Source organism: Schistocerca gregaria, chromosome 2, assembly GCF_023897955.1.
Source record: "Schistocerca gregaria isolate iqSchGreg1 chromosome 2, iqSchGreg1.2, whole genome shotgun sequence".
Classification (NCBI taxonomy): Eukaryota; Metazoa; Arthropoda; class Insecta; order Orthoptera; family Acrididae; genus Schistocerca; species Schistocerca gregaria.
The window spans coordinates 883,198,861-883,226,198 of NC_064921.1; the positions used below are offsets into that span (position 1 = coordinate 883,198,861).

General features: G+C 38.9%; 1 protein-coding gene across 24 annotated transcripts in view; it reads right to left on the reverse strand.

Moving 5' to 3' along the window:
- LOC126335303 (broad-complex core protein isoforms 1/2/3/4/5-like) overlaps positions 1–27,338 on the reverse strand; it is a 400,342-nt gene that overhangs the window by 233,296 nt on the left and 139,708 nt on the right. For 2 of the 24 annotated variants that reach the window (XM_049998414.1, XM_049998413.1), the window contains one exon: positions 300–1,577. The exons of 16 other annotated variants lie outside the window; for them this stretch is intronic. In XM_049998414.1, the coding sequence (XP_049854371.1) occupies positions 1,294–1,577 (284 nt within the window). In that variant the 3' untranslated portion in view covers positions 300–1,293. 6 more of the 24 variants (XM_049998431.1, XM_049998432.1, XM_049998421.1 and 3 more) reach the window with 5 other exon arrangements.

A 27,338-nucleotide genomic window follows, 5' to 3' on the forward strand; every position in this document is an offset into this window, starting at 1 on the left:
CCAGACTTGACACCAAACATTTTTCAACTGTTCACTCACATGAAGAAGTGCCTTACTTGGCAGCAATAAAATGATGATGATGAACATCAAAATGCCTTGAAAGATTGGCTATGCACAAAGGCGGCAGAACTTGATGAAGAAGGAATTTGTAAATTACAGTATGACAAAATGCTTAAATTTAAATGGTGACTATGTTGAAAAATAGCAAAGAACTGGTTTCAAGATTTACATAAGAATCTTTTTCTATGAAGTTTCAGTATGTACAGCCAAAAGGAGGTTACTTTCCAAATGGTCCTCATAGTTCTTTCTCGAGTGTCATATGCCTACTGCATTGCCTGTTTTTTAGATTACATGAAGAGCCTTGTGAAGCATTGTTGGCTGCATACCACCAATACTGTCCTCTATCACTGCATATGTCAATCACAATGTGCTTTTATTCAGAATATAACTAACAATTTTCCATCATTACGTAATTATTTTTTGCCCATCAATCAAACCTCCATGAACAATAAAAAAAATCTGTCATAAGACAGAGGACACCAAATCCACAAAATGTGCACATACTGTTTGTTACTTTCTGCACAGTGTACAGCACTGACTTGTTCTACCCTAATGTTCAAATAAGAAAAGCAATGAATTGGTATATTCAAATAAAATATTAGAAATATTCAAGCATGAAACTGGGTGTCACTAAAGCATTGGTTATCTTATATTTACGAGTACAAAAGTTAGCTGTCTATCACATGTTTTTGCAGCAACAGAAACATTCCAACGGAGGTATTCATATAATTGAGGGAATACTTACCACACAGGCAATTTATGAAAATAATTATGGAAAAAATCTGCTGAGTTTCATCTTTAACAGGAATGAAGTGTTGAAGCAAGTCATAGGCACACTAGATGTGTACTGGATCTTATCATTAGTGTTTCAAATGGAAGCACATTGTTTCTTAAACATTTCACACAATAACAATAAAACTGTCTTGCCAAAGTTCTTTCTATGATTATAATTTTTTTTTTTTACATGTAGCTACAAGAGCAAATGAAATGTTAATAATTAACACACCAGTAAATATTTTCTGGAACACGTTTGTAGTTCTTTGATGTACAAATATTTCCACCAACTGACTATTGGAAACACAATGACTGAGACATGTGTAACAGTTCTCCAAGTCCTTTACATGTTAACTGAGTCACATTTTGGGTAATTCATACACTTCTAAGTTTCTTCATGCAAAGATACTCCACTTCAAATCTTTCAATTCAGCTTCCATCACGAAAAAATTGCATGTTTCAGTCACTGTTAGATCTTTCTGACCAGCCTGTTGGAAAAGTACTATGTGCCTTGGCAAGATGTATCTTCAAAGTGTGTATACGACCGAACACTCTGCCACAGATGAAGCATTTTGTTTGCCCCCTGTGGGTGCTCATGTGATGGTACAGGGATCCTGGGTTTTTGAATGTCTTCTTGCAGCATGGACACTCAACAAATGGTGGTCTCTTGACTGACATGGGACTGCGGATGAGGAACCCACGCTCCCAGTAGGTTGGATAAAGCGTCTCTGCTGTTGCACCAGCTAGACCAAAATACTCCACATTACTACAGCACACATAAACATCTGCTAAGGATCACATGCAGCCCAAAATATTGGTCGGAAAGAAAGTCGCAAGTCAATTAGAATCTGATTTTACTCAAATGTAGTGTTTTGTAAGGTTACAAGTAATGGTTAGGTAAACTTGTTACTATTATACATTTGTTCAGAAACTTTGTAAATCTGATAATGAATTATCACCGGTGTACATCATGTAAGACACCTAAGGATTTGGCATTAAATACAACTTTCATTTCTACACTTAAGCCATTTTTTCACAAATCTCACAAAGTAAACCAAACGATAGGTTATGCTTTGCCACAGAACCATTACACTACAAAAGATGGAATGTATATAATCATGTATCAAGGGGTGCAATGCAACTGTACTATAGAATGAAAAAGAAGGGCAGCATAAAGCAATATCTAACAAAAATGTGTCACTGTCACCAAGGGATTGGTGGTGAAGAGGGACCAATAACTGAAGAAGTTAAAGACACATTTGCACAACACAAATTGCACACCTGCACTGAAACATTGCAATACTTTCTTTCCGACCAGACTAAACAAATATTCAAGAAAAGATTTTTACCACCCAATTTTCTTTACATTCTGTACATCCACTGCTCATCTTCTGCATTATATCACCCCTGAAGAAAACTGCAGACCTCCTAAAGAAAATCATTATCTTCATTCACTAACAGGGGTAAGCACCTGTTGCATAGTAAAATGTCTTATTTACTTGGCTCCTAGATGGCATGAATGCATCAAATAAGTCTGAATTACTTGGCTCCTAGATGGCATGAATGCATCAAATACGTCTGAATTTTAAAAACCCCAGCAAATCCCAGGATGCTACTTAGGAGATTGTGCAATAATTTACACAAATTCCACTCTCATTTCTGTTTTACATCTGAATTATGAAGACACAAGAGCCATAACAGATTCTGACACCTTACCTCACCCACAATGTAATATTATTACACAAGCACAGAAGGAAAGCAACATCAAATTATGACAATGATGATGATAGTATAGAGGGTGAACAACAGGACATGTATCAGTGCCCAAAATATCAAATGATTCTTCCTTGCAACGAGGGAAGAGGAGGACTAGTGCACTATTCCAATGAAAAAGATTTCATTTCTCAGTATTAGTGTCAGTAACTTAATCTGTCCAAGTATTTTATAATGATACTAGGTCCGGCAACTAAAATGCAAGTCAGGTATAATAATAATAATAATAATAATTCTGCATGTTTCAATTGCCTCATCACTGAATCCGCTTCAGCAACCTGCTAGTCCCTAACCTACCTCAAGTATCTAACGGGGAAAGGGATCTACAGTTTAACATGGAATCCGAACCACATGTCAGTACTGGAAAATATTCACATAACTGAGATGTGAATTCTAAGTTAAAGATACCCAAGCAGGAGAGGAGGGGGGGGGGAGAGTTTTTTTTTTGGGGGGGGGGGGGGAGAAGAAAAGAATGGTTTGATCACAATTTGATACCATGACCTTCCAGATTCCAGGCTCACAATTTACCAGAAGACAAACAGACCCAAGTCATGCATACAGACACTTGAATATACATATGTGTTTAATGAGGAGAGGGCACAGCAGATGCAAGCTGTGACATGAAAGTCTTAAGTGTTTATTCATCTGCATTGTTGCTGAACTGTTTGAATTTCTGCAGTTACATCTAAATACTAAGGCATTTCATAGTTTCATTTTCTATTTTCATCTTTACAGCATGTAGATTAAAAACTGGTTGTTCGTTTCTGAAGGCTGCATCTGAAAATCTTCAAAGTGTTAAAGAAAAGCGTCTTCTAAATGTACTCTGAAACACAAATGATACTGTTTACAGTATTTTGTGTATGTTTCCCACAAATGCACATTAATAACAAGCACAGTACAATGGAGGCTGAGTGGTTCCTACAATATGTATGTTTTTTCTATTTTGACACTGTTGTTGCTATTCCAGGTTGAAGCACTAAAATATTCACACACACACACACACACACACACACACACACACACACACACACACAGAGAGAGAGAGAGAGAGAGAGAGAGAGAGAGAGAGAGAGAGAGAGAGAGAGAGAAACAAATCACAACACAAATGAAGAGTTGTGTGACATAAACGAAAGTTGGTAGGTGTGCTATGAGGATGCAAATCAGGTTTGCGTTAAATACACACTGTAACAGTCTTGAGCTTGGGATTGGATATAGTGAGTTGATGCAGGTCAAGAATGTCTTTAAGGTGACAAAGAAGCCATTACCATCACCTCACAGAGCTTGAATGAGGTCTTCTAATTAGGACTACAAGAAACTGGATGTTCCTTCTATGATGGAGAAAGACTTGGCAGGAACGTAGCCGCTGTACTTCATTGCCTGGCAGTGGTGGTCACGAGAATGTATGATTGCAGGAAGACCAGGTTCTGGACAGCCATTTGGCACTACCGAGAGGGAAGACCATTGTGTTTGGCGTATGGCTCTGGTGCATTGTACTACACCTGCAGCAGCAATCTGGGCAGCAGTTAGCATCACAACGACACAAAAAACTGTTACAGATTGGTTACTTGAAGGACAGCCCTGTAGTGTGCTTTCCACTGACGCCCACCGACATTTGGAACTTCAGTGGTGTCAAATGAGAGCTCATTGGAGAGTAGGCTGGAGGCTTGTTGTTTGTTCTGACAAAAGCTGGTTCTGCCTCAGGCCTGTGACAGCCACGTGTAGATTAGAAGGGGGCCAGTTTAGGGCCTGTAACCAACCCGTCTGTGTACTAGACACACTGGACATACACCTAGAGTTATGGTCTGTGGTGCAATTTCATATGACGGCAGGAGCACTGTCATCATCATGCCATGCACCATGACTGCAAATCTGTATGTCAATCTAGTGATTCAAGCTGTTGTGCCGCCATTCATTAGCAGCATTCCATGGGGTGTTTTCCAACAGAATAGCGCTCACCCGCATACTGCTACTGTAACCCAACATGCTTTACAGAGTGACAACAAGCTGCCTTGGCCTGCACAATCATCAGATCTGTCTCCAATCAAGCACATATGGGACATCAACAGACAACAATTGCAGCATCTATCACAACTAGCATTAACTGTCCCTGTGCTGACTAGCCATGTGCAAAAGGCATGGAACTCCATCTGGCACTGTACAACACAATGCATACATGTTTACACACATGCATTCAACCCTTCGGTGGTCGCACTACTTACTTATGTACTACCATTTCATAATTGCAAAGTCTTGTTTCATGCTTACATTAACTTGGGATCTTGTATTGTTGATCACTTAAATATCTTACCTAGACAGAAGTATTCCCAATGTTTCATTACTATACAATTAATTATTTTTTGGCATTGCAATTTTTTTCCTGTCAGTGTACTATATGAGGTTAGCAGAAATTACTTATGCCAATTTAACTTTATTTCTATTGCATTCATTCACTCTGTCATACACCCATCATGTGGAACAAGTCCAGTTAACTTAACTAGCAGTAACAAACACTGCTGGCTATTTCCATGAAGTGCAATGTACAAATGACCATGTTCTTCCATAAAACGCAATTCATTTCCAACTGATATACCAGAAGTGGTCACTCAAGTAAACGTTTACAGTTCTTTGTTTTTTACAGACACTATTAACACAAAAGATCCATGAAGAACTGCATGGAGATTTGTGAATATAAATGTAAGTTATAAATAAAAGCTTGGGCCCAAACAGACATCATAACTATATAACTGGAATGTAAGATCATCTACTGTCCAATTTCACTGATTAGTTCAGCCTTGTGTAGCTCACAATATCCCTTTTCAAATGATAAAATTAAGGTCTACTGCCCTTTTCCCAGTATCTATACCCTATAATTTTATTACTAATTGCTGTAAGACATTTTCTGTCAGTGTGACTCAATGTGGCTTCACTTCTCTTTATTTTTCAGGTTCTAGAAGTCATTCTGCAACTAAATATTCTGCATGAACACCTTTAATTCATGTTGATTTGTTTTGTGGAAGAGCCTTCTTTCTTTTCCCTTCTGTTCAATTTCTTAAATATTATTGTACTGAGCTGGAACTGCTTATTAACATTAATATTTTCAATTTCCGATTGCCTCAAAGATGGTGTCAGCTCATGGAAGGTTCATGTAAGTAGCTAAAGCACAACAACACTGTTAACATTAAATTATTTAAGAATTTACTACCGGTGACTGAAATGTTACTTGTAACACAGTTTTTCAGGTTTTCATTCTACAGTTTACAATTAAAATTCTCATTTAATTAGGGAGACTTGTCTATTGAATAGTATCTAAGATTCCTGACAAGAACTAAAGGAAAAAGGAAGGAAGATTAGGGTATAACATCCCATCGGTAATGAGTTCATCAGAGACGGAGCACAAATATAATTGTTGAAACGATGCTGACAGAAATTGGCTATGCCATTTCAAAGGAATAACCCCAGCATTTGTCTGAAGCGATTTAGGGAAATAACATAAAACCTAAATCTGGATGGCCGGCCACTGATTTGAGCCATAATTCTCCCAAATGCTAACCATTGTACCATCTCCCTCACTCAGCCAACAACTGACATAATCTTTCACAACAGAAATTCATAAATACAAGTGCATTAAAAGGAAAAGCAACCCTGGAAAGCCAATAGAAACTACACAAACGCCTGTTGGATCAGGTAAATTAAATCTAAATGCAAAAAAGTTACCACTCCATCTACATACCCATACCGGTTAGATAATATGACCAAATAAAAATAAATAAATAAATTGGAACTTCACCACCCTTTGACAACATAATGACTATAATCACACAGATTGATGCAAGTTATCTGATAGCCAGTAGTATACACAATGTGTCCCCCAAGAGCCGTGTACCGCAAGTCTCTAGAGGAACGGAAGGTTCCAAATGATTGGAAAAGAGCACAGGTAGTCCCAGTCTTCAAGAAGGGTCGTCGAGCAGATGTGCAAAACTATAGACCTATATCTCTGGCGTCAATCTGTTGTAGAATTTTAGAACATGTTTTTTGCTCGAGTATCATTTCGTTTTTGGAAACCCAGAATCTACTCTGTAGGAATCAACATGGATTCCGGAAACAGCCATCGTGTGACACCCAACTCGCTTTATTTGTTCATGAGACCCAGAAAATATTAGATACAGGCTACCAGGTAAATGTTATTTTCCTTGCTTCTGGAAGGCATTCGATACAGTTCCGCACTGTCGCCTGATAAACAAAGTAAGAGCCTATGGAATATCAGACCAGCTGTGTGGCTGGATTGAAGAGTTTTTAGCAAACAGAACACAGCATGTTGTTATCAATGGAGAGACGTCTACAGACGTTAAAGTAACCTCTGGCGTGCCACAGGGGAGTGTTATGGGACCATTGCTTTCCACAATATATATAAATGACCTAGTAGATAGTGTCGGGAAGTTCCATGCGGCTTTTCGCAGATGATGCTGTAGTATACAGAGAAGTTGCAGCATTAGAAAATTTTAGCGAAATGCAGGAAGATCTGCAGTGAATAGGCACTTGGTGTAGGGAGTGGCAACTGACCCTTAACATAGACAAATGTAATGTATTGCGAATACATAGAAAGAAGGATCCTGTATTGTATGATTATATGATAGCGGAAGAAACATTGGTAGCAGTTACTTCTGTAAAATATCTGGGAGTATGCGTGCGAAACGATTTGAAGTGGAATGATCACATAAAATTAATTGTTGGTAAGGCGGGTGCCAGGTTGAGATTCATTGGGAGAGTCCTTAGAAAATGTAGTCCATCAACAAAGGAGGTAGCTTACAAAACACTCGTTCGGCCTATACTTGAGTATTGCTCATCAGTGTGGGATCCGTACCAGATCGGGTTGACGGAGGAGATAGAGAAGATCCAAAGAAGAGCGGCGTGTTTCGTCACAGGGTTATTTGGTAACCATGATAGCGTTGCAGAGATGTTTAGCAAACTCAAGTGGCAAACTCTCTGCAAGAGAGGCACTCTGCATCACGGTGTAGCTTGTTTGCCAGGTTTCGAGAGGGTGCGTTTCTGGATGAGGTATTGAATATATTGTTTCCCCCTACTTATACCTCCCGAGGAGATCACGAATGTAAAATCAGAGAGATTCGAGCGCACATGGAGGCTTTCAGACAGTTGTTCTTCCCGCGAACCATACGCAACTAGAGCAGAAAAGGGATGTAATGACAGTGGCACGTAAAGTGCCCTCCGCCACACACTGTTGGGTGGCTTGGGGAGTATAAATGTAGATGAATGACGCATTTATCTTAAAACAAAAATATGCTATATACAGCATGGCTTAAAGACTGAAAATTACACACATTACATAGTTCCACAGTGCATAACTGTTCTCATTCCCAATAACTGTTCATACGAAAATAAAAACAAAGTCTTAAAAGGAATTTTTGTTGCCCTTTCTATCAGATCAGAACTTGACACATAATAAGTAACAGTATGCTGAAGGTGAATTCACACTGGCACGACTTTTCTCCCTCCAAAATATACATCAGCCCATTATGTGATGGGATGGACAAAGCAAGGAACAGAAGGGAATACACTTACCCATGTGTAATTTTCCATGTAGATCACTTATTGTTCAAATATTAAAAATACCTTCCCTTTAATTTCACGTCCATCAGGCATAGGAAAGAAAAGAAGGAGCCCACCACTACAAATATCAGGGTACAAATCTATCACACTGAAAGAATTGTGTGCATGACAATTAACAGATAACACTGGTAGTCATCTCCGCAATGAAGAAGCAGCATTTTTGTACCACTTGATTCGCTCAAAATTAAGGAATCAAAGTCTAAATGTCTATGTTCGTGAACAAGGGCTCCATCTGCTTTTTAACAAGCTAAAAAGTGAGCAACTATCAGGTATAATATAGCAACATTAATAGACAAAGTGTACTAACATGCTACTAATTATAGCTGTATTATATAGTTTCCACGTCCCTTTATTTGAAGTAAAGAACAAAGTGTCTAGAAACCCTAATACTAGAGCAGTGGCATTTTCACGTCTAAATTGTAATGTTCTATATTTACTTTTTAATTTATGGTAATTCTTGAAATACTTTCTAGGACAGTAAGTATGCATTCTTCAAAATTTAGTTTTGACTTTTTTAACAATTTTTCTGTGGCTCACCAAAGAAAGTAAAATGAAATTGTCACTGATACTCTTGACATTGTACTTTATTTTACAATTCAGTTACATATAACTGTAATTTTTCTTCTGTTTAGCAATAATAACTGGGAAATAACAATCTGAGGACTATTCTTAAACACGGTAAAAAACTGTCATATGGTGGGGAAAAGAAAGCACAAGCAAAAGCGGATATGTGAAGTTTTCTTTTGTTTACAGTGTAGAATTTCATGCTAAAGAAAATTTAGAATACTAATACAGTAAAGAAATAGCAAACGAGTAATTATTTTCAGAGCCACAAAGAACACAATAAAACTTTTTTTTTTCCATTCTCCTGTAAAATCAGCTTCAAATCACATGGCCCATTTTGCAGGCACTACATGTTTAAATGAAATGTACAAAACACTTGTCAATATAACAACTAACAACCTATGAAAATTGAACAATCACATATATACTAAATAAATAACTGTCAAAATTGGCAACACCACTAAATGTGTACTCCTTTCTGGTTGTTCATATTCTTTCAAGAGGCTGAAATTACTATTCAACTATCTATGGTTAGCCTCTTTTCTACCGTCACTAAAAGAAAACAATAAGTCACAAACAGTGTACGTGGTGAATAAGATTAGCAACATGCAGAGCATCACTAAAGTTCAAAGCTTCAGTCTGTTGTTATATTATGGATGAGGTGCATATGGATCTTGAGGTAGTATGTCCTACTAAACACTTTTTGGCAAATAGGGCACAGGGTGTGACCACGATGGAGCCGGCGGTGCATCGAGAGGGATCCAGAGTGCTTGAACACCTTCCCGCAGATGTTACATGTAAACCTGGGTGGTATGTTACCCTTACCCTGTTTACTTACTGCATCCGGAATTCCCCAGCAGCCTAGCGACAGGCGCTGGGGAGAGTCTGGAGAAAAGAAGATCACATTTCAGATTATATAAATACCAATATGGCTCTCACATCTTTTAAGCTGGACCTCTCTTTACACAGCACTGTATAAAGAATAAATTGTTGTTGCCCAACCGAACTATAAAAAGTATTTCTGTAAACCTATTAATTATTTGGCATATTTAGTGAGAGGCAAGTTTCTTGTAATTATTGTTTGGATGGCTACAAAAATAATATTTATTTTCTACTTTACTCTCTCTTAATCTGAAGTCCAGTATATCTTTTGACAGTCATGTCACCATCATGTGGTGAAATTCATTACTCATATTGTGGGCTACAATTGTGCTATGCTTATGTGATATATTTTTGGCAGACTGTGATGAGAAAACAGAAACATTAACATATTATATACACAATTTATGCATGATGACTTGGGAACACTGCAGGTGTTATTGGAAGAAACTGCAACCATTCATATTTTTTAAAGACTAAGTTATTTCTCAGCAACTATTGGGTTGGTGTATAAGTTCCTAGTGTTTTCCCATAAGTTTAAAACACATGGCAGATACACAGAACAGCAATTTCAATCTTCAATAAAAACACTCTCCTTCACTATTTACAACAGTCTGCCAATGCTGGGGCAACTTTTCGATTCTACAACTGCAGAAATCACATGGTTTTGAGGTGAAGAACTCGTCGAGCCATGTTTGGATCACATTTTTATCCAGAGAGGAAGCTCCTTGAGTGTTCAAGAGAAGGCAGAAAAGGTGAAAATCTGAGGGCACAAGAACAAGAGGGTGAAAATGACTTTCCAACCCCACTCTTACGTAGTGTTGTTTGTCAGCCTAACAGAATGCAGGTGGTCATTACCCCGTAATAGCTTTAGGCAGCCTTCCTGGTCATTGTTCTTGGATTGCGTCTGCAAAATGTCTCAGTTGTTGGCACTAAATATGAGCAGTGATGGCTACACCTCTGGAGAGCAATTTGTACTACACCATACCATCACTGTTCTACCAGATGCACAACATTAGCTTTTGTGGATGTGCGCATGTCTCTGTCTGGGAAATTACTGCTTTGTTTGGAAACAACCATTCCTTTCTTTTCTTTGTATTAGCATAAAGACATCATCTCTCATCACCAGTAACAATACAGGATAGGAATGGCTGGTGTTGTTCAGGAGCTAATAGATGATGACACCAAGCAGAGACGTAAATAAGGCCAACTCTCTGATTTTTTGTTGTTTTGGCTTAGAGCATGCTGTACCCACACACCATTCACCCAACTTTTGAACCTTCCCCATTGCATGAAAATGTCACACAATGTTGGAATGATCACAGCTCATCATATTCGTCAGTTCTCAAGTACAATGACATGGGTCACTGATGACTGATCTTCATCAAATCCCAAAAGTCGTCCTGAACATGGAGAGTCATTAAAGTCAAAACTGATCCTCCTTGAAACGTGAAAACCATTTTCTTGCCGTGCTCTGTCCAATGGCATAATGCTTTCACCACTCTACCACTGAAGTCAAACAGAGAAATATGTCTGAAATGTTCAGATTTCTCCACTTGGCACTCCATTTTCTAGCATCCACAGCTCCACTCACATTTCCAAAGACAAAATGACAATATGTAAACTCAAGTAGCAAATGACAATCGATAAATAAACCCACAGCAACCAGAGCACCAACATGCAAACCAAAAACCTACAAACTTATGCACCAACCTAATAATTACCGTTCAAATCAATATAACTGTAGTTAATGTTGATGTCTCAATAGTGCATGAAAACACACAACCTTGTTGTCTCATCACCGACTCCCAAACAGATTGCACGCTAGCACACTACAAATGAAATCCACAATGTAAATAATGATGGCATGAGTATCAAGGCATGCACTGGATTTTAGATAAGGAGTAAATGAAACAGAAAATCAATGTTGTTTGCATATGACCTAATCAGTCTGAGCCCTCAACAAACAATTCATCACTGGTGAAGCGCTACTTTTTTTTTTACTGCGATAACTTCTGCAAATGTTGCTCAGTTAAAGGTATTGTTACTCTCATCACATTGTTATTTCTGCTTTACTTTTCTTAGTAAGCAGAAATATGCATATCATATTTAAACAAAGAAAGCATTCACCTGAAGACATGGATACAGGGCTTCCTTATAAATTTATATAATTTTCTGACTTTCCTGTTTCATATTGCTGCCACCAGTATTTTATGAGATACTCAACTTGCTACAATCATCAATGAAATGGGTGCCCAAATGACATTAAACAACAAGCCATGAATAAAGGAGCAGTGAAGCACAGAGTTTCTGAAGCATGATTTATATTATTCAAAACATTAACCAAGATAAACAAAAAATGTCACAATGAAGGACCACATACGAACGCAAGTAACCATTGTTTTCTTGTAGTTTAAAATGCCAGTTTCACTACAGCGAAATAATTAATCTGATCACTGAAATACAGAGATTACACTTGTGATTACAACTTTTAAAGGAACATATTTCACTCAAGTTCACATGTCTAGTAGGATGACAATTCATGGACAGCATACATGTGAACTTTTAGATACTGTGTTCTACTGAACACTTTGTGACAAATGGGGCACAAAGTGTGGCCTCGGTGGAGCTGACGGTGCATAGAAAGAGATGTAGAGTGCTTGAATGACTTCCCGCAGATGTCACATCTGAATCTCGGCTGTGTGTAAGGTTTGCCCTTCATACTTTCATCATGTGGAATTCCCCAGCATCCTATCGAAAAGAAGACTGTTTCAGAATACACAAGTATGATATGTAGTTAAAATATGCTAAACAAAACCTCAATACAAAACTGAACAGTCCAAAATGAAAATTAACTTGTAGAAGGGGGAGCACCCATTTACTGAATGCTGAAACAAGGAAAAATGGAGTAAAGAGTACAGATACTCAAATTTAAATCTCACTTTCAGAATTTTGAGCATTTCCTTTTGCACGGGAAAATTGTGTTATAGGTAATGTGAAATCATAAAAGTACAATTTACAGGCACTGAAGAAAAAGAAATCGCACAAAATTATGCACCAGAAGGCAGACAGCTTAGATTTAGTGGTCACTGTGGACTACCACACAGTTGAGAATGCAATTCAGAAGTACAAACAACAAACCCAAGTTCAAAAGAAATCACAGGGTCCAGATACAGACTACAGATAAAAAAAAATAACAAAACTTGAGAAACTGACTCAAGATGATGGTTTGGATGTACCCAGTAGGTGATATGAAGGAAATTTAAATAAACAAATTGTAAATTATCAAAAGAGGACACACACAGATGGACTGAAAGACAGGCACGGTAATCAAACACTATCAGGAAGACATGATAAACTCTAGAGCAAAATCAAAATGAAGAAATTGAGAGGATAGTAGTACAAAGTCAATGGTGAAAGCCAATTATGTTTGGTAGACCCATCTCTTTACCCGTGGTACCACACTGTGGAGTTGTTACTAACTGTCAAGTGTACCTCAGTTACACGGTTTAATATTATAGTACCCCTATTCATGTTTTCATACACAACTGGTACTAACTATTTCTGAATTCTGGAGGTGTGAACTATCTTTTCACCACCCACTAAAGAAACTGCTCAAAAAAATGTGAATGTCTCAGCTCTACGCTGCTACAGCAACGGGTAAACAGGTGATCCTCTTCTGTTTCACGTGGTTTAAACTGAAGCTTGTTATTCTTGGAGGTATGCAAGCCTCAATATACATTACTGTACTTGTAACGGCATATTTTGTGAAATTTTACCAGTATGCTACAATATTACAAAAACAAACATATAGTGTTTCGCTATCTCATCATGATAAGAGTGGCAATACTGTTGCAATATTTGCTTTACCTAATAAACTGAGGTTGAGTATGTTGTTTATATTTTTACGATTTCCGCTATGTTTTTTATTAATGCATTAATAAGTCCCAGATCTTTCGCTCTATCCAAACCCCACACATCTCTGTTCCCAAATAAGAAACATGAAAATCAGATAAGTGAATTACGAACATCACACATTTTCATACTAAATTTCCTCACATATTTCCTTTAAGGCCATCTGAAGCCTTTTGACTTATAGGGGTAGTAATTGTAACTAAATTGAATATATTAATTTTATGTATATAAACTGAACTATTTAAATATATTTAAGTTTTCATTTAATAGTTTTAACATTGTAAGGAATAAAATAAGATTGGGGAGGGGGGCAATATCATGGTTGCAACGTGACTCGATCCCTTGCTCATCAACTGCCAGTTTGGCTTGCACTCAAAGAGGAATGGCATAATTTAAGTGTGATATTTACAGTGCTCTGTAGCACATGATCACCAGCCACCACTGTGTAACAGTATTCACAGACAAAATGGCACACTATTTACGTTCATTCTGCACATACTATGTGATGCACTCCCTGACATCCAATTAGCAGTCATTTGCCTCCTCAGCTCTATACTTAGAAGAGAGTTGCTGGGTGAAAGTCAGACATGCTTATATAGTAAATTATTCCCTGTAAAATTGTTGGAATAAGTTGCAAGAAAACACGACCTCTGAGAGGGGCAAGGAACAAATGTTGCATAAACAACTGAGAGTTATCAATCAGCATGGTCTTGTAACCACCTGTTGTGATCTTCATTAACAAAATAAGCTCTTCCCTTGACTTTGAAATAGAAAGCAGTGCTTCCATTATCAATGCAGCCAGGTCTCGCGAACACACTGTATCAACTCCATGACCACGACAAACCTGCAATTAGCACCACCAGTTCTGCAGATGCTATCCCCACCTCTTACTGCAACATTTACCTACTAAAATCGTATCTAATGAGACATAAATTGTTTTCATTTTGCTATTTTCCTGTTATCTATCAGCATGCACACTGCAACTTTAGTAATCACCTTCAGGTTCTAATTTTAATGTTTTAATTTTTATTGCCAAAAATATAAAAGGCACTGATAATCTGCTGACATTGTCAGTATGTCTGCTGTAGCTTTTTTGTGTTTAGGGAACGTATCTTTGCTACAAGCAATTTATGGGGTACATTATTCCACCCTTGGAATTTCTTCCCTTGCATCACTGAAATATATCAATTTCTTACAAGGGAACCTCCCCATCGCACCCCCCTCAGATTTAGTTATAAGTTGGCACAGTGGATAGGCCTTGAAAAACTGAACACAAATCAATCGAGAAAACAGGATAAGTTGTGTGGAACTATGAAAAAATAAGCAAAATATACAAACTGAGTAGTCCATGCGCAAGATAGGCAACATCAAGGATAATGTGAGCTCAGGAGCGCCGTGGTCCCGTCGTTAGCGTGAGCAGCTACCGAACGAGAGGTCCGTCGTTCAAGTCTTCCCTCGAGTGAAAATTTTTCTTTCTTTATTTTCGCAAAATTTTCGTTCATTGAGGTCTCTGTTCACTGTAGTTTAGTGTCTGTGTTTTGCGACCGCACCGCAAAACCGTGCGATTAGTAGACGAAAGGACGTGCCTCTCCAATGGGAAAACAAAACATTTGATCGCAAGGTCATAGGTCAACCAATTCTTCCACAGGAAAACACGTCTGATATATTATACACGACACTGGTGACGCCATGTGTGTCACATGACAGGAATATATTGTCGACCCACCTAACTTGTACACTTGGCGAATGGGTAAAAAGATTCTTCTACCTTGCCCGATTTAGGTTTTCTTGTGGATGTGATAATCACTCCCAAAAAAGTGATGAAAACATAAGAGTTTGTCACATAAGCTGCAACAAATGAATGCACAGTTTTCCCTGTGATCAGAACATATGTTTTTAAAGTTTTCAAATTTTTCCGTGTGTAGACCACCAAATCCTGCATATGTCCAAGGAAATATGAACATGTCCTGGAATATTGGAGAGTGAATTTGATTATGTGTGAGTGCCTGAACTTTGATAATTGTCTGAAAAGAAAAAATTAAACTTTTCACTCGAGGGAGGACTTGAACCAAGGACCTCTAGTTCCGCAGCTGCTCATGCTAACCACGGGACCACGGCACTCTTGTGTTCACACTAGCCATGATGTTGCCTATCTTGGGCATGGACTACTCAGTTTGTATATTTTGCTTATTTTTTCATAGTTCCACATAATTTCTTCCTGTTTTCTAGATTGATCTGTGTTCAGTTTTTCAAGGCCTATCCACTGTGCCAACTTATAACTAAATCTGAGGGGGCTGAGATGGGGAGGTTCCCTTCTTAGAACTGTCTGTAGAAAGAAAAATGGCCCTTATAGAAAGGATAATGTGGTGCAAACAAAACATATAGTAGATAAATACCAGAAAAATACGTACAGGCATAAATTCTGTGCATCTTCCCCTCATATCTATAAAACAACCACCTAATTTACAACTGCAGCTGAGGAAGTGTTAAAACAGTTTTAAATTCTTTGTAACCAATATGTCAATTGCCATTTAGATCAGTTACAAAAAAGTGTTTGTAACAACGATATCGAGTAAGATAAAGTGCAAGTTTTTGGAAACAGATGGATACAAAAATCTGTTTATGATTTTCTTGAATCAGTTAATGTGCAAGCTGGGATTATTTCTTTACAAAGGACACGGCCAATTTTCTTCCCTAATCAGGGTTTTTGCTCTGTCTCAAATGACCTTGTTACTGACAGCACATTAAATAATCTTCCTTCTCCCACCTGCAGTGCAACTATGAGTCACACAAGTAAGCCAACTCCTATCAAGTAGTGAGTAGCAACCTCAGCTGGCATTGTTATGGCGTGAATGCAAAAGAACTAAAATGTAAGGACACAGAACTGCAGCATACAAGATGGATAGAAATATAAGGACAGGGCAGCTGTTGCAAGCATACACAGCAACATAAGATGACTGATAATGAGAGACAACTCACAGAGGTTGAGGATACAGATGACTGCTCGGAGGGAAAAGGATAAAGAGATTAGCTAGCTGAGACCAATAATTCAAGCACATGGCAAACAGAAGTATGAAACTAGTAAGATGTGTTCGGAAATGGATTGGTAACAGAGACAGGGCCAGATGAATTGGAAGGGGGAAGAAGAAGGTGCATATCGGGGATCTGTGGATATCAGTACTAAATGGGAGGCATTGTCAAAGAACACTGAAGTACATCTCTCACTTACGCAATTCAGGTAAGCCTGTGTTTGATATAATAGATAGCGGTGATGGGCCTAAATGCCACAATTTTTGAACCTACAGCTGCAAGTGATCATATAATATGCTGCTAACCAGTGTGCACTGCAACTGTCCCACTGAAAACCAAGCAGTGCTTACAGCCTTTTGCTATAGGATATGCTTTGACAAATGATTGTGCTTGTCACAGAAGTGACAGACATTGCACCTGGAGATTTTGTAGGCATAGGAATCAAGGGAAAATGGACTTGAGAGGGGGAGGGCTATAAATAAAGCATTTTGTAAGCTGTTTGAACATTGGAATACTACTTCAGTAACCTTAGGATGAATTTTCTGAAAATAGTTCATGTTTCAGGAAACAATAAAACATGGTATACAAAACTAGTGCTCCTCTCACAAGTGTTATCTGCAATACCCTTATTACACACCAACACTCTACAGACACATGGTGGAACATCATCAGCCAGAACTCTAATTGCTTCCCAGAATGGCCTAACCTTAAATGAAAACTACACTTGTCAAAATCTTCCTACTGCTAATATTAATGTAGTACAAGACTATCAGCACGGCCGATGAAAAATCTTTGTCCCTACTTATAGCTCTTCCTCTTCCAACATCATATCAAAAGTCATATAAATGTGGAAAGATTCACTGAAAGACCTGATCCATGTAACCAGCTACTGCCTCCTATTGCAGTTATTTTACCAGCAATTTCTAGTCCATTAAGAAAATGCGATTTGTGGAAGCAATTAGCACCTCTGAGAACACATTGCTCAGTATGATGAGTAGTAATAGAATTTTAATTATCACCTCAAAAAATTTCACTTTGAAATCCTCACATCACAGTACAAAAGCACACTGCTAGAGGAGACAAGACAAAATGGTGCTGGCCTTTGATAATCTGGAGACAGTTGGCTCCCCTAGTGACATGCTACAGTACAATGGTGCTGGGATTTCAAAGTGTATCAAGACTCCAGACAAGTAACTGCAAATGGCAAAGAGAGTACTATGTAACTTTTTTCTTTTTTTCAGGTAATAATTAAATAATATGACTACCTATTTACAAAGTGGATAAAAAAAGTGGGAAATGTCCTTCCAGTGCAGCATTTAGCAATTCTTCCAGCATCAATCACTGCACTGTTCTTCAGTTGATGTTGCTCTTTCACAGTCTCCTTCTCTGTTTTTGTCTTAGCCAGTTTCTTTCATTATCCTTTTTGGGACATTTCCCCCTCTCTCTCCACATCCTTAACTGTGCTCCAAAGCTGATTTCTTTATACTTTTTCATTATCATTTACATAGCCCATCACTTTACATGGCCCTTTGCAACTACTGTCAGCGTTCAGCTGCCATAGCTCCAATATTTCTAACCTGCAACTCATTTACATTTATGCCATCACCTCCAGCTGGGAGCACTATTCACACCAGTTGGGAGTTGCAGTGGCAGCAAAGATAGAGATATATATATATATATATATATATATATATATATATATATATATATGAGAGAGAGAGAGAGAGAGAGAGAGAGAGAGAGAGAGAGAGAGAGAGAGCTATTTTGCTTGCAGTGTACAGTGAGTGAGTGTCTTTGCTGACAAAATTCTTTATATTCCGATTTTCCATTATCATATTATATAAAATAGTATGAAATATAAAGTCCCACCGAAATTAGATTTTCAGTTGGGCGACACACTGTGGACGCGAAGCATATGGTTCTTGAGGTCATACGTTCTATTCAACACTTTGTGGCAAATAGGGCACGACGTGTGGCCTCGGTGGACCTGGCGGTGCATCGAGAGAGACGTAGATCGGTTGAATGCCTTTCCGCAGGTCTCACATCTGAATCTGGGCTTTAAGTAGTGTTCATCTGGCTGACTTACAGCCTCTGGAATTTCCCAGCTGCCTAGTGAAAAGTGCTGTGGGATGTCTGGAGAAAAGAATTGTGAAATTCAGAATACAAAAATATGAATACGTATCAGAAAGACATACACACACGGACGCACGCATGCATGTACTCTCTCTCAACACACACACACACACACACACACACACACACACACACTACCTACGCAAATGCAGTAGGATGTAAAGCTCATAAATCAGATGCCCCATTTCTTAAAATGAGGAAGTCGTTATGCAAAAGGATAATAAAATGTGCATGACATTCACTGCTTTAATGCCAAGGAGCATTTGGAAATAAATAAACAAATTTCAACAAATATCAGGGGGAAGGGATAGAACAGTAATAACCACCACCTTGCAGCCACAACAACATGGTCAGATTTCTATTGAGCTTTCAATCAATTCACTTACGCTTTACATAAGTGTAGTTGGTAGAACAGTCAGCAAAACTAACACAGAGTACTCTACTCAGGAGCATAATATCTATTTAACAAGTTTTCAGCTCAAAAGTAAGTAAGTAAAATCATTTAGAAATAGTAGATGATTTCTCTCAGTACAGTTTGGTAACCACTTCTGACCTCTATGTAGTCTAATGCCCTTATTACACAGAAAAAGAACCTTCACAAAGATCTTTGACAATGTTTTATTTAAACTTCTTTGGTAAAAGTATCTCACTGGAGCCATTACATTATAATAAATTTTTTCATTATAATTCTTCGAATGATTGCTGAAAAGTTAATCGTCTGTGCAGTAGAAAGTAGTGTAATGTTGGCAATGATCACATCGGATTGAAAGGAAATACGAACAAAAACAAATGCGAATGGTACTGTAGGCAGTGAGAAGTGAAGCTCAAAGTACTCACATGAGTTTGATTTGTGAGCTGCAGTTCACAAGTGTTTCAGAATGTTATAGAATATTATGGTAGATTTAAGAGAGTTCTAGTGTGTTCCTGGATAAAGAATGTTTTAGAACATTCCACTATCCAGTCATTGAGGTCATACATTCACACTCAGAATGCTACACTGTACACAGACAATAGTGAGACACAAGTGTTAGCAAAGTTTTGGAAATCGATTAGAGTGGATAAAAAGAATGAAGGTGACATAAATTTAGGTCAAGTGAATTGCATAAGTTAGTTAACAGTGTATTAAGTGGAACCTTAGTGCCTCAAGTAATGTTAACATTTAACATGACACTGAAATGTAAAAGGGGGAGGAGGATATTGTTGGTGGTGAACTGAACAGAAGGAAACAGAAAGAACAGCGAATAAATGAAACAGAAAAGGAGCAAGACACACATTTAGCTTCAGAATGGAGGAGAATGAATAGACTCAGAGAAAACACAGTACATGAATAAAATTATAGAAGATGTTTGAGTGAGGCACACAGCAAACAGACAGACTGGCAAAGAAACAAGATTACAAAATGAACTAAGTAGAGCTGCAATGCGAGAAGTTCATGGGGGGGAGATATCAGTGCACAAATCACTCAAACATGTTATAATTAGCAAAAATGGCTCAAGTGCATCAGCTCTTCGGTGCCAAGAAATTCAGCAGAGAAGCCCCTGGAGCCTGTTGCATGAGTGGAAAGATTGGATTAGCACCACTGGATGTGTCTCCACCAGAATAAATCCATTAAATGACTGGAGAAACTACGGAATCACAATGTTTCCAACAAAATATGAGAGCAGAAAGCACTTGCTTTCAAATGATATACTGTCTTGTTACTCCTTTGAGCAGTGAAGAACATCAACTCAACCCTGTGTTTTCATGACAAGTCTATGATAGAGTGGGGTCACTGTCTCCATGGTAAATGATTCTTATAAATTTTTGCAACTGTACTTCATTGGTTATGAACAAAGGTAAGTTGCTTTACGGTGTGCAAATATAAGTGGACTGAGACCGAACATCTCTGAAGAAATTCAGATGTTTTTACATAAGTTCAATCAATTGGTGCATGTATTAAAAACAGCAATGGATCAAATGGTATCCAATGAGTATAATGGTGATTCAAACTGACTAAAGACCATATGGAGAAGAAGAATGACAATGTAACAGTGGACAGTGAGTACACAAGTTGAGTTACAATGATTCCACAAGAAGAAAGGGACTACAATGAATTGTAGAAACACACTGAACTGACAAAGCACTGTAATATATGTTAATTTTTTTTCAATTTGAAACACGTGAACCCAAGTACATGTGTGTAAACAAAAGAAAAACATAACCTCAAAAGAATTTTATGCATATCTCATGAGGCTGAGAGACAATCATATTACTAACTCCTGTCATTTATTTCAACAGCTCCTGGGACAAGCGACAGTGGTGGCAAGCATACACAGGAATATAGCATTGATGATGCTGAGACACAAGTTAGAGAGATGTAGGATAGGGGTTGAATATTCTGAGAATGGAAAAAGACGTAGAGGTTAGCAAGCTGAGACAAAAAAGTTCAAGTAAGAGGTAAACAGAAACATGAAGCTAGTAAGAAGTGTTTGGAAATGGAATGTTAAAAGAGACATGGGCAGATGAATGGGAAGTGGGAAGAGGCAGATGCAAACCAAGGATATGAAGACTATATGGGTTGCTTGGTCAAAGAACATGCAGGCCCTTTTTTCACTTATAGAATTCAAGGAACCTACTGTTTGTATGGATGGACAGGAGTGGGGGGTATATCTGTCACAGATTGCGAGTTGGCGGCTACAGATGACCACAAACTAGTTATTCGAAGCTGTATTTAATCTCAGTTCATAAAGTTTAACACATGGTTTGTTGTTACACTCACACAGAACACCAAGCAGTGGTTACAGCCTTTCGCTATAGGGTTTCAGGAATTCCTGCCAATAATCACCAGCAAAGGGTCCTTCCATTGGGTGTTGCAGTTGCAAAGAGCATCCAACGTCGAAACAAAGATGATTTCTTAAAGACAAAAGTTTAAGGACTAAAACTCTATCATCAGATTTCCCACTGCATCATCATATTTAGTATTACTTTTTATTTTACTTGGAAAGAAATCATGAGACTCGCCTCTTATTCATGCATTCCAGGAGGGTTTACCAGCTTAAAAAGAGCAGTAGAATACAGCTTTAGAAAATGGAGGAGTAATTTTTTCAAGAACAATTCACATTTCAGGAAAATAAAAATGTGCTAAGGTGGTATGCTAAATCCCGTGTTTCTCTCACATACATTAATTAGCAAGTTCTTACTATATAGCAGCACTCCTGATAGAAATGACAGAACAGCATCAGCCAGAATGTCCTAATCTGAAATGAAAAATATTCTTACCAAAATCTCCTACACCTCATGTAAATTTGAAACGGTGCCATTTGCTCAACCTAGGAAAAATGTTGGCTCATTTTCCTGGCTCTTCTGCTTTCAACCTCGTAATGCGTCATATACCAGTGGGAAACTTCACTGAAATACCTGAACCATGTAGCCAACCACTGCCTCCAATTCCAGTTCCGTTACCAGCAATTTCTATTCCATTAAGAAAACACTATTTGTGAAAGCAATTACAGTCTGCACCTCTCAGAACACGTTGCTCAGTATGATGATTAGAACTATAATTTCAATTATCACCTCAAAAAAAAAACTATTTAATATACTTTTTTTTCACTCTGAAATCCTCATACAACTGCCCAATAGCATACTACTAGAGGGGACAAGATCAAATGGTACTGCCCTCTGGCAAACTGGAGATGATTGGGTCCTCACTACAGTACCGTGGTGCAGGAATTTCAGAGTGTCTGAGGACTGCAGAGACACAACTGCAAACAACCAAAGAGACTACAATGTAACTTTATTTTTCTCATTTTTACGTGATAGTTAAAACATTATGACTACCCCATATACCATGTGTCTAATTTCACAAGGTCCCCCTCATCCACGCCACTAAAATGCCCCCTTAAACTACTCTAGCGTCTTTGGGTTGAGCAAGTGGCATATGTCCTTCCAACACAGCATTTAGTAACTTTTCCAGTATCAATAACTGCACTGTTTTTCAACTAGTGCTGCTCTTTCAGTGTCTCCTCCTACGTTTTTTGTCTTAGCCAGTTTCTCTCATTATCCTTCTTTGGATGTTTCCCCCCTCTTGTTCCACATCCTTAACCATCCTCCACAGCTGATTTGTTCTCTTCCATTATCATTTACATATCCTGCAACTTTACAGTCTACTTTACAACTAATATTACTGTTCAGCTGCTTCAGTCCCAATATTTCTATCCTCCCTCCTTTTCCTAACTTGCACCTTGTTCACATCTATTCCACCATCTGCATGAGATAATGTTCCATCGAAATTAAACTTTCAGTGGGGCAACACACGATGGACACGAAACATGTGGTCCTCAAGGTAATATGTTCTATTCAACACTTTGTGGCAAATAGGGCATGACGTGTGGCCAAGGTGGACCTGGCGGTGCATTGAGAGAGATGTAGACCGGTTGAACGACTTTCCGCAGGTGTCACATCTGAATCTGTCCTTTAAGTAGTGTTCACCTGCCTGCATTACAGCCTCTGGAATTTCCCAGCTCCCTAGTGAAAAGTGGTGTGGGATGTCTGGAGAAAAGAATCGTGAATTTCAGAATACAAAAACATGAAAAGATATCAAAAACACTTAATCACTTATGCACATGCATGCACACGCACATGTTTGCTTGTGCACACACACCTATACGATAAAGTTAACATATAAAGCTTGAAAAATCAGATAACCCGCTCCATTCAAACAAGGAAGTTGCTATGTAACAGGACAATGAAATGTGCACCACATTCACTGCTTTAATGCCTTGAAGGATTTGAAAATAAATACATTAATTTCAATAAAAATTAGGTTGGGGTAGGTTTAGGGGTAGAAGATAAACAACAATAACCACCACCTTGCAGTCACCACAACATGGTCAGATTACTATTACATTTTCAGTCAATTTTCTTACTCTTTACACCTATGCAGTCTTAGGAAAGTCAGACTAATATGGAAGATGTATCACATTCAGGGGCAAAATGCCTTTTTAACAAGTTTTTGGCACAAAAAAAGTGAAACTATTTAGAAATAGTAAGGATCTTCAATGCAATGGTTGGTAAACAGTTCTACTTTTGTCAGAGTTTTATTGAAACTTCTTTAACCACAGTACCTTATGGGAGACACTATTACAATACAGTAAAATTTCGTCATAACTGTCAGAAAGTGGAAAGTTAATCACATGCGCACTGCGTGTCATGTAATGTAATGTATCAACACAGTTCAAGTCAATGAAATTATCATGTGATAAAATTATTCAATAAAGTAGAGAAGGATTACAAAGTATCACAGAAAAACAGTTCCTACAGTCCACTTCAATATCAGTTAATTTTTATAAGAGGAGAAGAGCATTACCATTTCAATTTGAAACAAGTGAACCCAAATACATGTGCTGAAACAAATAGAAAAATAACTGTCAAGGAGTTTCGTGCATATTGCTTTACAATCGGAAAATATGAGGTCTCCAATCTATTACCAAATCCTGTCATTTATTTCAACAGTTTCGAGTTGATATGTACACTACGTACACAAAAATAAAGAGGCAGAACAAATGATATTCACACTAAAGAACCAAAAGAAATGAATATATCTAACTCTCTAAATAATAAGGAGATTTATCTACGATGCTCTTGTGTTTTTACAAATATTCCAGAATGTTAACTGATGTTCTAAAATCTTCTCAAATGTTTCAGTGATATAAATTATCTCACAGGGCTCTTTAACATTTCTGAATGTTCTTGGATGTTTGTGAATGTTCTGGAATGTTCTCAAAAGTTACAAAGTTTCCTTTAACGTTCTAAAATTTTTATGAATGTTCTATTTCAAATTAGGGTTCTGTTGAATACTTCAAAGTTAAGAGTATGTTTAAGTATTCAAGAGTTATTTTTTAGAGCATGAAATACTTAAATTTTGAGTTTTATTTTATTATGATTTTTTTCATTTTTATAATGTTCTCCAGTCATCTTTAATGAACTCAGGAAACAAAATAAAATGTAGAGTAAGGAAAATGGTCTTTTTCAGTTAGTATATAAGAACAAAAATCCAGAGAATTACATGCAGGAATGAATTCTGTGCTTATTCCCCTCATGAACAGCACTTGATTTACAACTGCGATTGAGGAGTTATTGGAACAACTTTCAGTTAGTCATAACGGATATGCCAAATGCCATTCAGATCAATGTCACAAAAATGTGTTTAAAAACAAATGTAAGAGATAAGATAAAATGCAAGCACTGGGAACAGAGGGACACAAGAAATCATTTGTCATTTCCTTAAAGCACTTAATGCATGTTCTGAGATGCGTTCTTTGAAAAGCACATGGCCAGTTTCCTTCCCCAGTCAGTGCTTGTGATCTGTCTCCAATTACTTGTCAACACCAGAGCACATTAAATCATCTTCCTTCTCCCTCTCTCCAGTGCAACTATGAGTTACACAAGTAAGCCAACTCCTACTAAAAAGCAAGTAGAAATATCAGTTGAGGCTGCATGGTGTTGCAAGCATACAGAGGGAGACAGGATCAATTACAGTGAGAGACAACTTCAGGAGGTGCAGGGCAGGGGTTGATTTCAGTGAGCAAGAAGGAGAAAGGGCAAAGAGATTAGCAAGCTGACCAAAAAATGTATTCCAAGTCAGAACAGAGGCATGGACAGATGATTGAGAAGGATGAAAAGGAGGATGGAACCCAGGGACTTACATACACTCCTGGAAATTGAAATAAGAACACTGTGAATTCATTGTCCCAGGAAGGGGAAACTTTATTGACACATTCCTGGGGTCAGATACATCACATGATCACACTGACAGAACCACAGGCACATAGACACAGCTACAGAGCATGCACAATGTCGGCACTAGTACAGTGTATATCCACCTTTCGCAGCAATACAGGCTGCTATTCTCCCATGGAGACGATCGTAGAGATGCTGGATGTAGTCCTGTGGAACGGCTTGCCATGCCATTTCCACCTGGCGCCTCAGTTGGACCAGCGTTCGTGCTGGACGTGCAGACCGCGTGAGACGACGGTTCATCCAGTCCCAAACATGCTCAATGGGGGACAGATCCGGAGATCTTGCTGGCCAGGGTAGTTGACTTACACCTTCTAGAGCACGTTGGGTGGCACGGGATACATGCGGACGTGCATTGTCCTGTTGGAACAGCAAGTTCCCTTGGCGGTCTAGGAATGGTAGAACGATGGGTTCGATGACGGTTTGGATGTACCGTGCACTATTCAGTGTCCCCTCGACGATCACCAGAGGTGTACGGCCAGTGTAGGAGATCGCTCCCCACACCATGATGCCGGGTGTTGGCCCTGTGTGCCTCGGTCGTATGCAGTCCTGATTGTGGCGCTCACCTGCACGGCGCCAAACACGCATACGACCATCATTGGCACCAAGGCAGAAGCGACTCTCATCGCTGAAGACGACACGTCTCCATTCGTCCCTCCATTCACGCCTGTCGCGACTCCACTGGAGGCGGGCTGCACGATGTTGGGGCGTGAGCAGAAGACGGCATAACGGTGTGCGGGACCGTAGCTCAGCTTCATGGAGACGGTTGCGAATAGTCCTCACCGATACCCCAGGAGCAACAGTGTCCCTAATTTGCTGGGAAGTGGCGGTGCGGTCCCCTACGGCACTGCGTAGGATCCTACGGTCTTGGCGTGCATCCATGCGTCGCTGCGGTCCGGTCCCAGGTCGACGGGCACGTGCACCTTCCGCCGACCACTGGCGACAACATCGATGTACTGTGGAGACCTCACGCCCCACGTGTTGAGCAATTCGGCGGTACGTCCACCCGGCCTCCCGCATGCCCACTATACGCCCTCGCTCAAAGTCCGTCAACTGCACATACAGTTCACGTCCACGCTGTCGCGGCATGCTACCAGTGTTAAAGACTGCGATGGAGCTCCGTATGCTGCGGCAAACTGGCTGACACTGACGGCGGCGGTGCACAAATGCTGCGCAGCTAGCGCCATTCGACGGCCAACACCGCGGTTCCTGGTGTGTCCGCTGTGCCGTGCGTGTGATCATTGCTTGTACAGCCCTCTCGCAGTGTCCGGAACAAGTATGGTGGGTCTGACACACCGGTGTCAATGTGTTCTTTTTTCCATTTCCAGGAGTGTAGTTCAATACTGCGTGGGCTGTAGGCTCTGAAGAACATATAGATACATTTCTCACTTGCACAGTTCAGGGAAGCTAGTGTTTGTTGTTATGCTCACATGGAAAACCAATCAGTGGTTACAGCAGTTTACTATAGGCTGAGCTCTGTGAAATGGCCTTCCCTTCAACAGAATAGCAAACACCAGCACACCAGTGATAGGATCAAAAAGGAGATGAGCATAGACACATACAGAGCAGGCAATGAAGATGGAGTTTTTAAATGACAAACATCATTTGCCAGTACTCAAACTGCTTCTCAGAATGCCCTAATCTAGAATGAAAAATACTCCTGCCAAAATCATCCTTACCCTGATGTTAAAATAGTGTAGTATCATCTGCACAACCTATGAACAATCTTTGTCCATTCTTCTGGCTCCTGCTTCCAACCTCATATGCAAATCATACAGCAGCGGGAAACTTCACTGAAAAACCTGATCCAG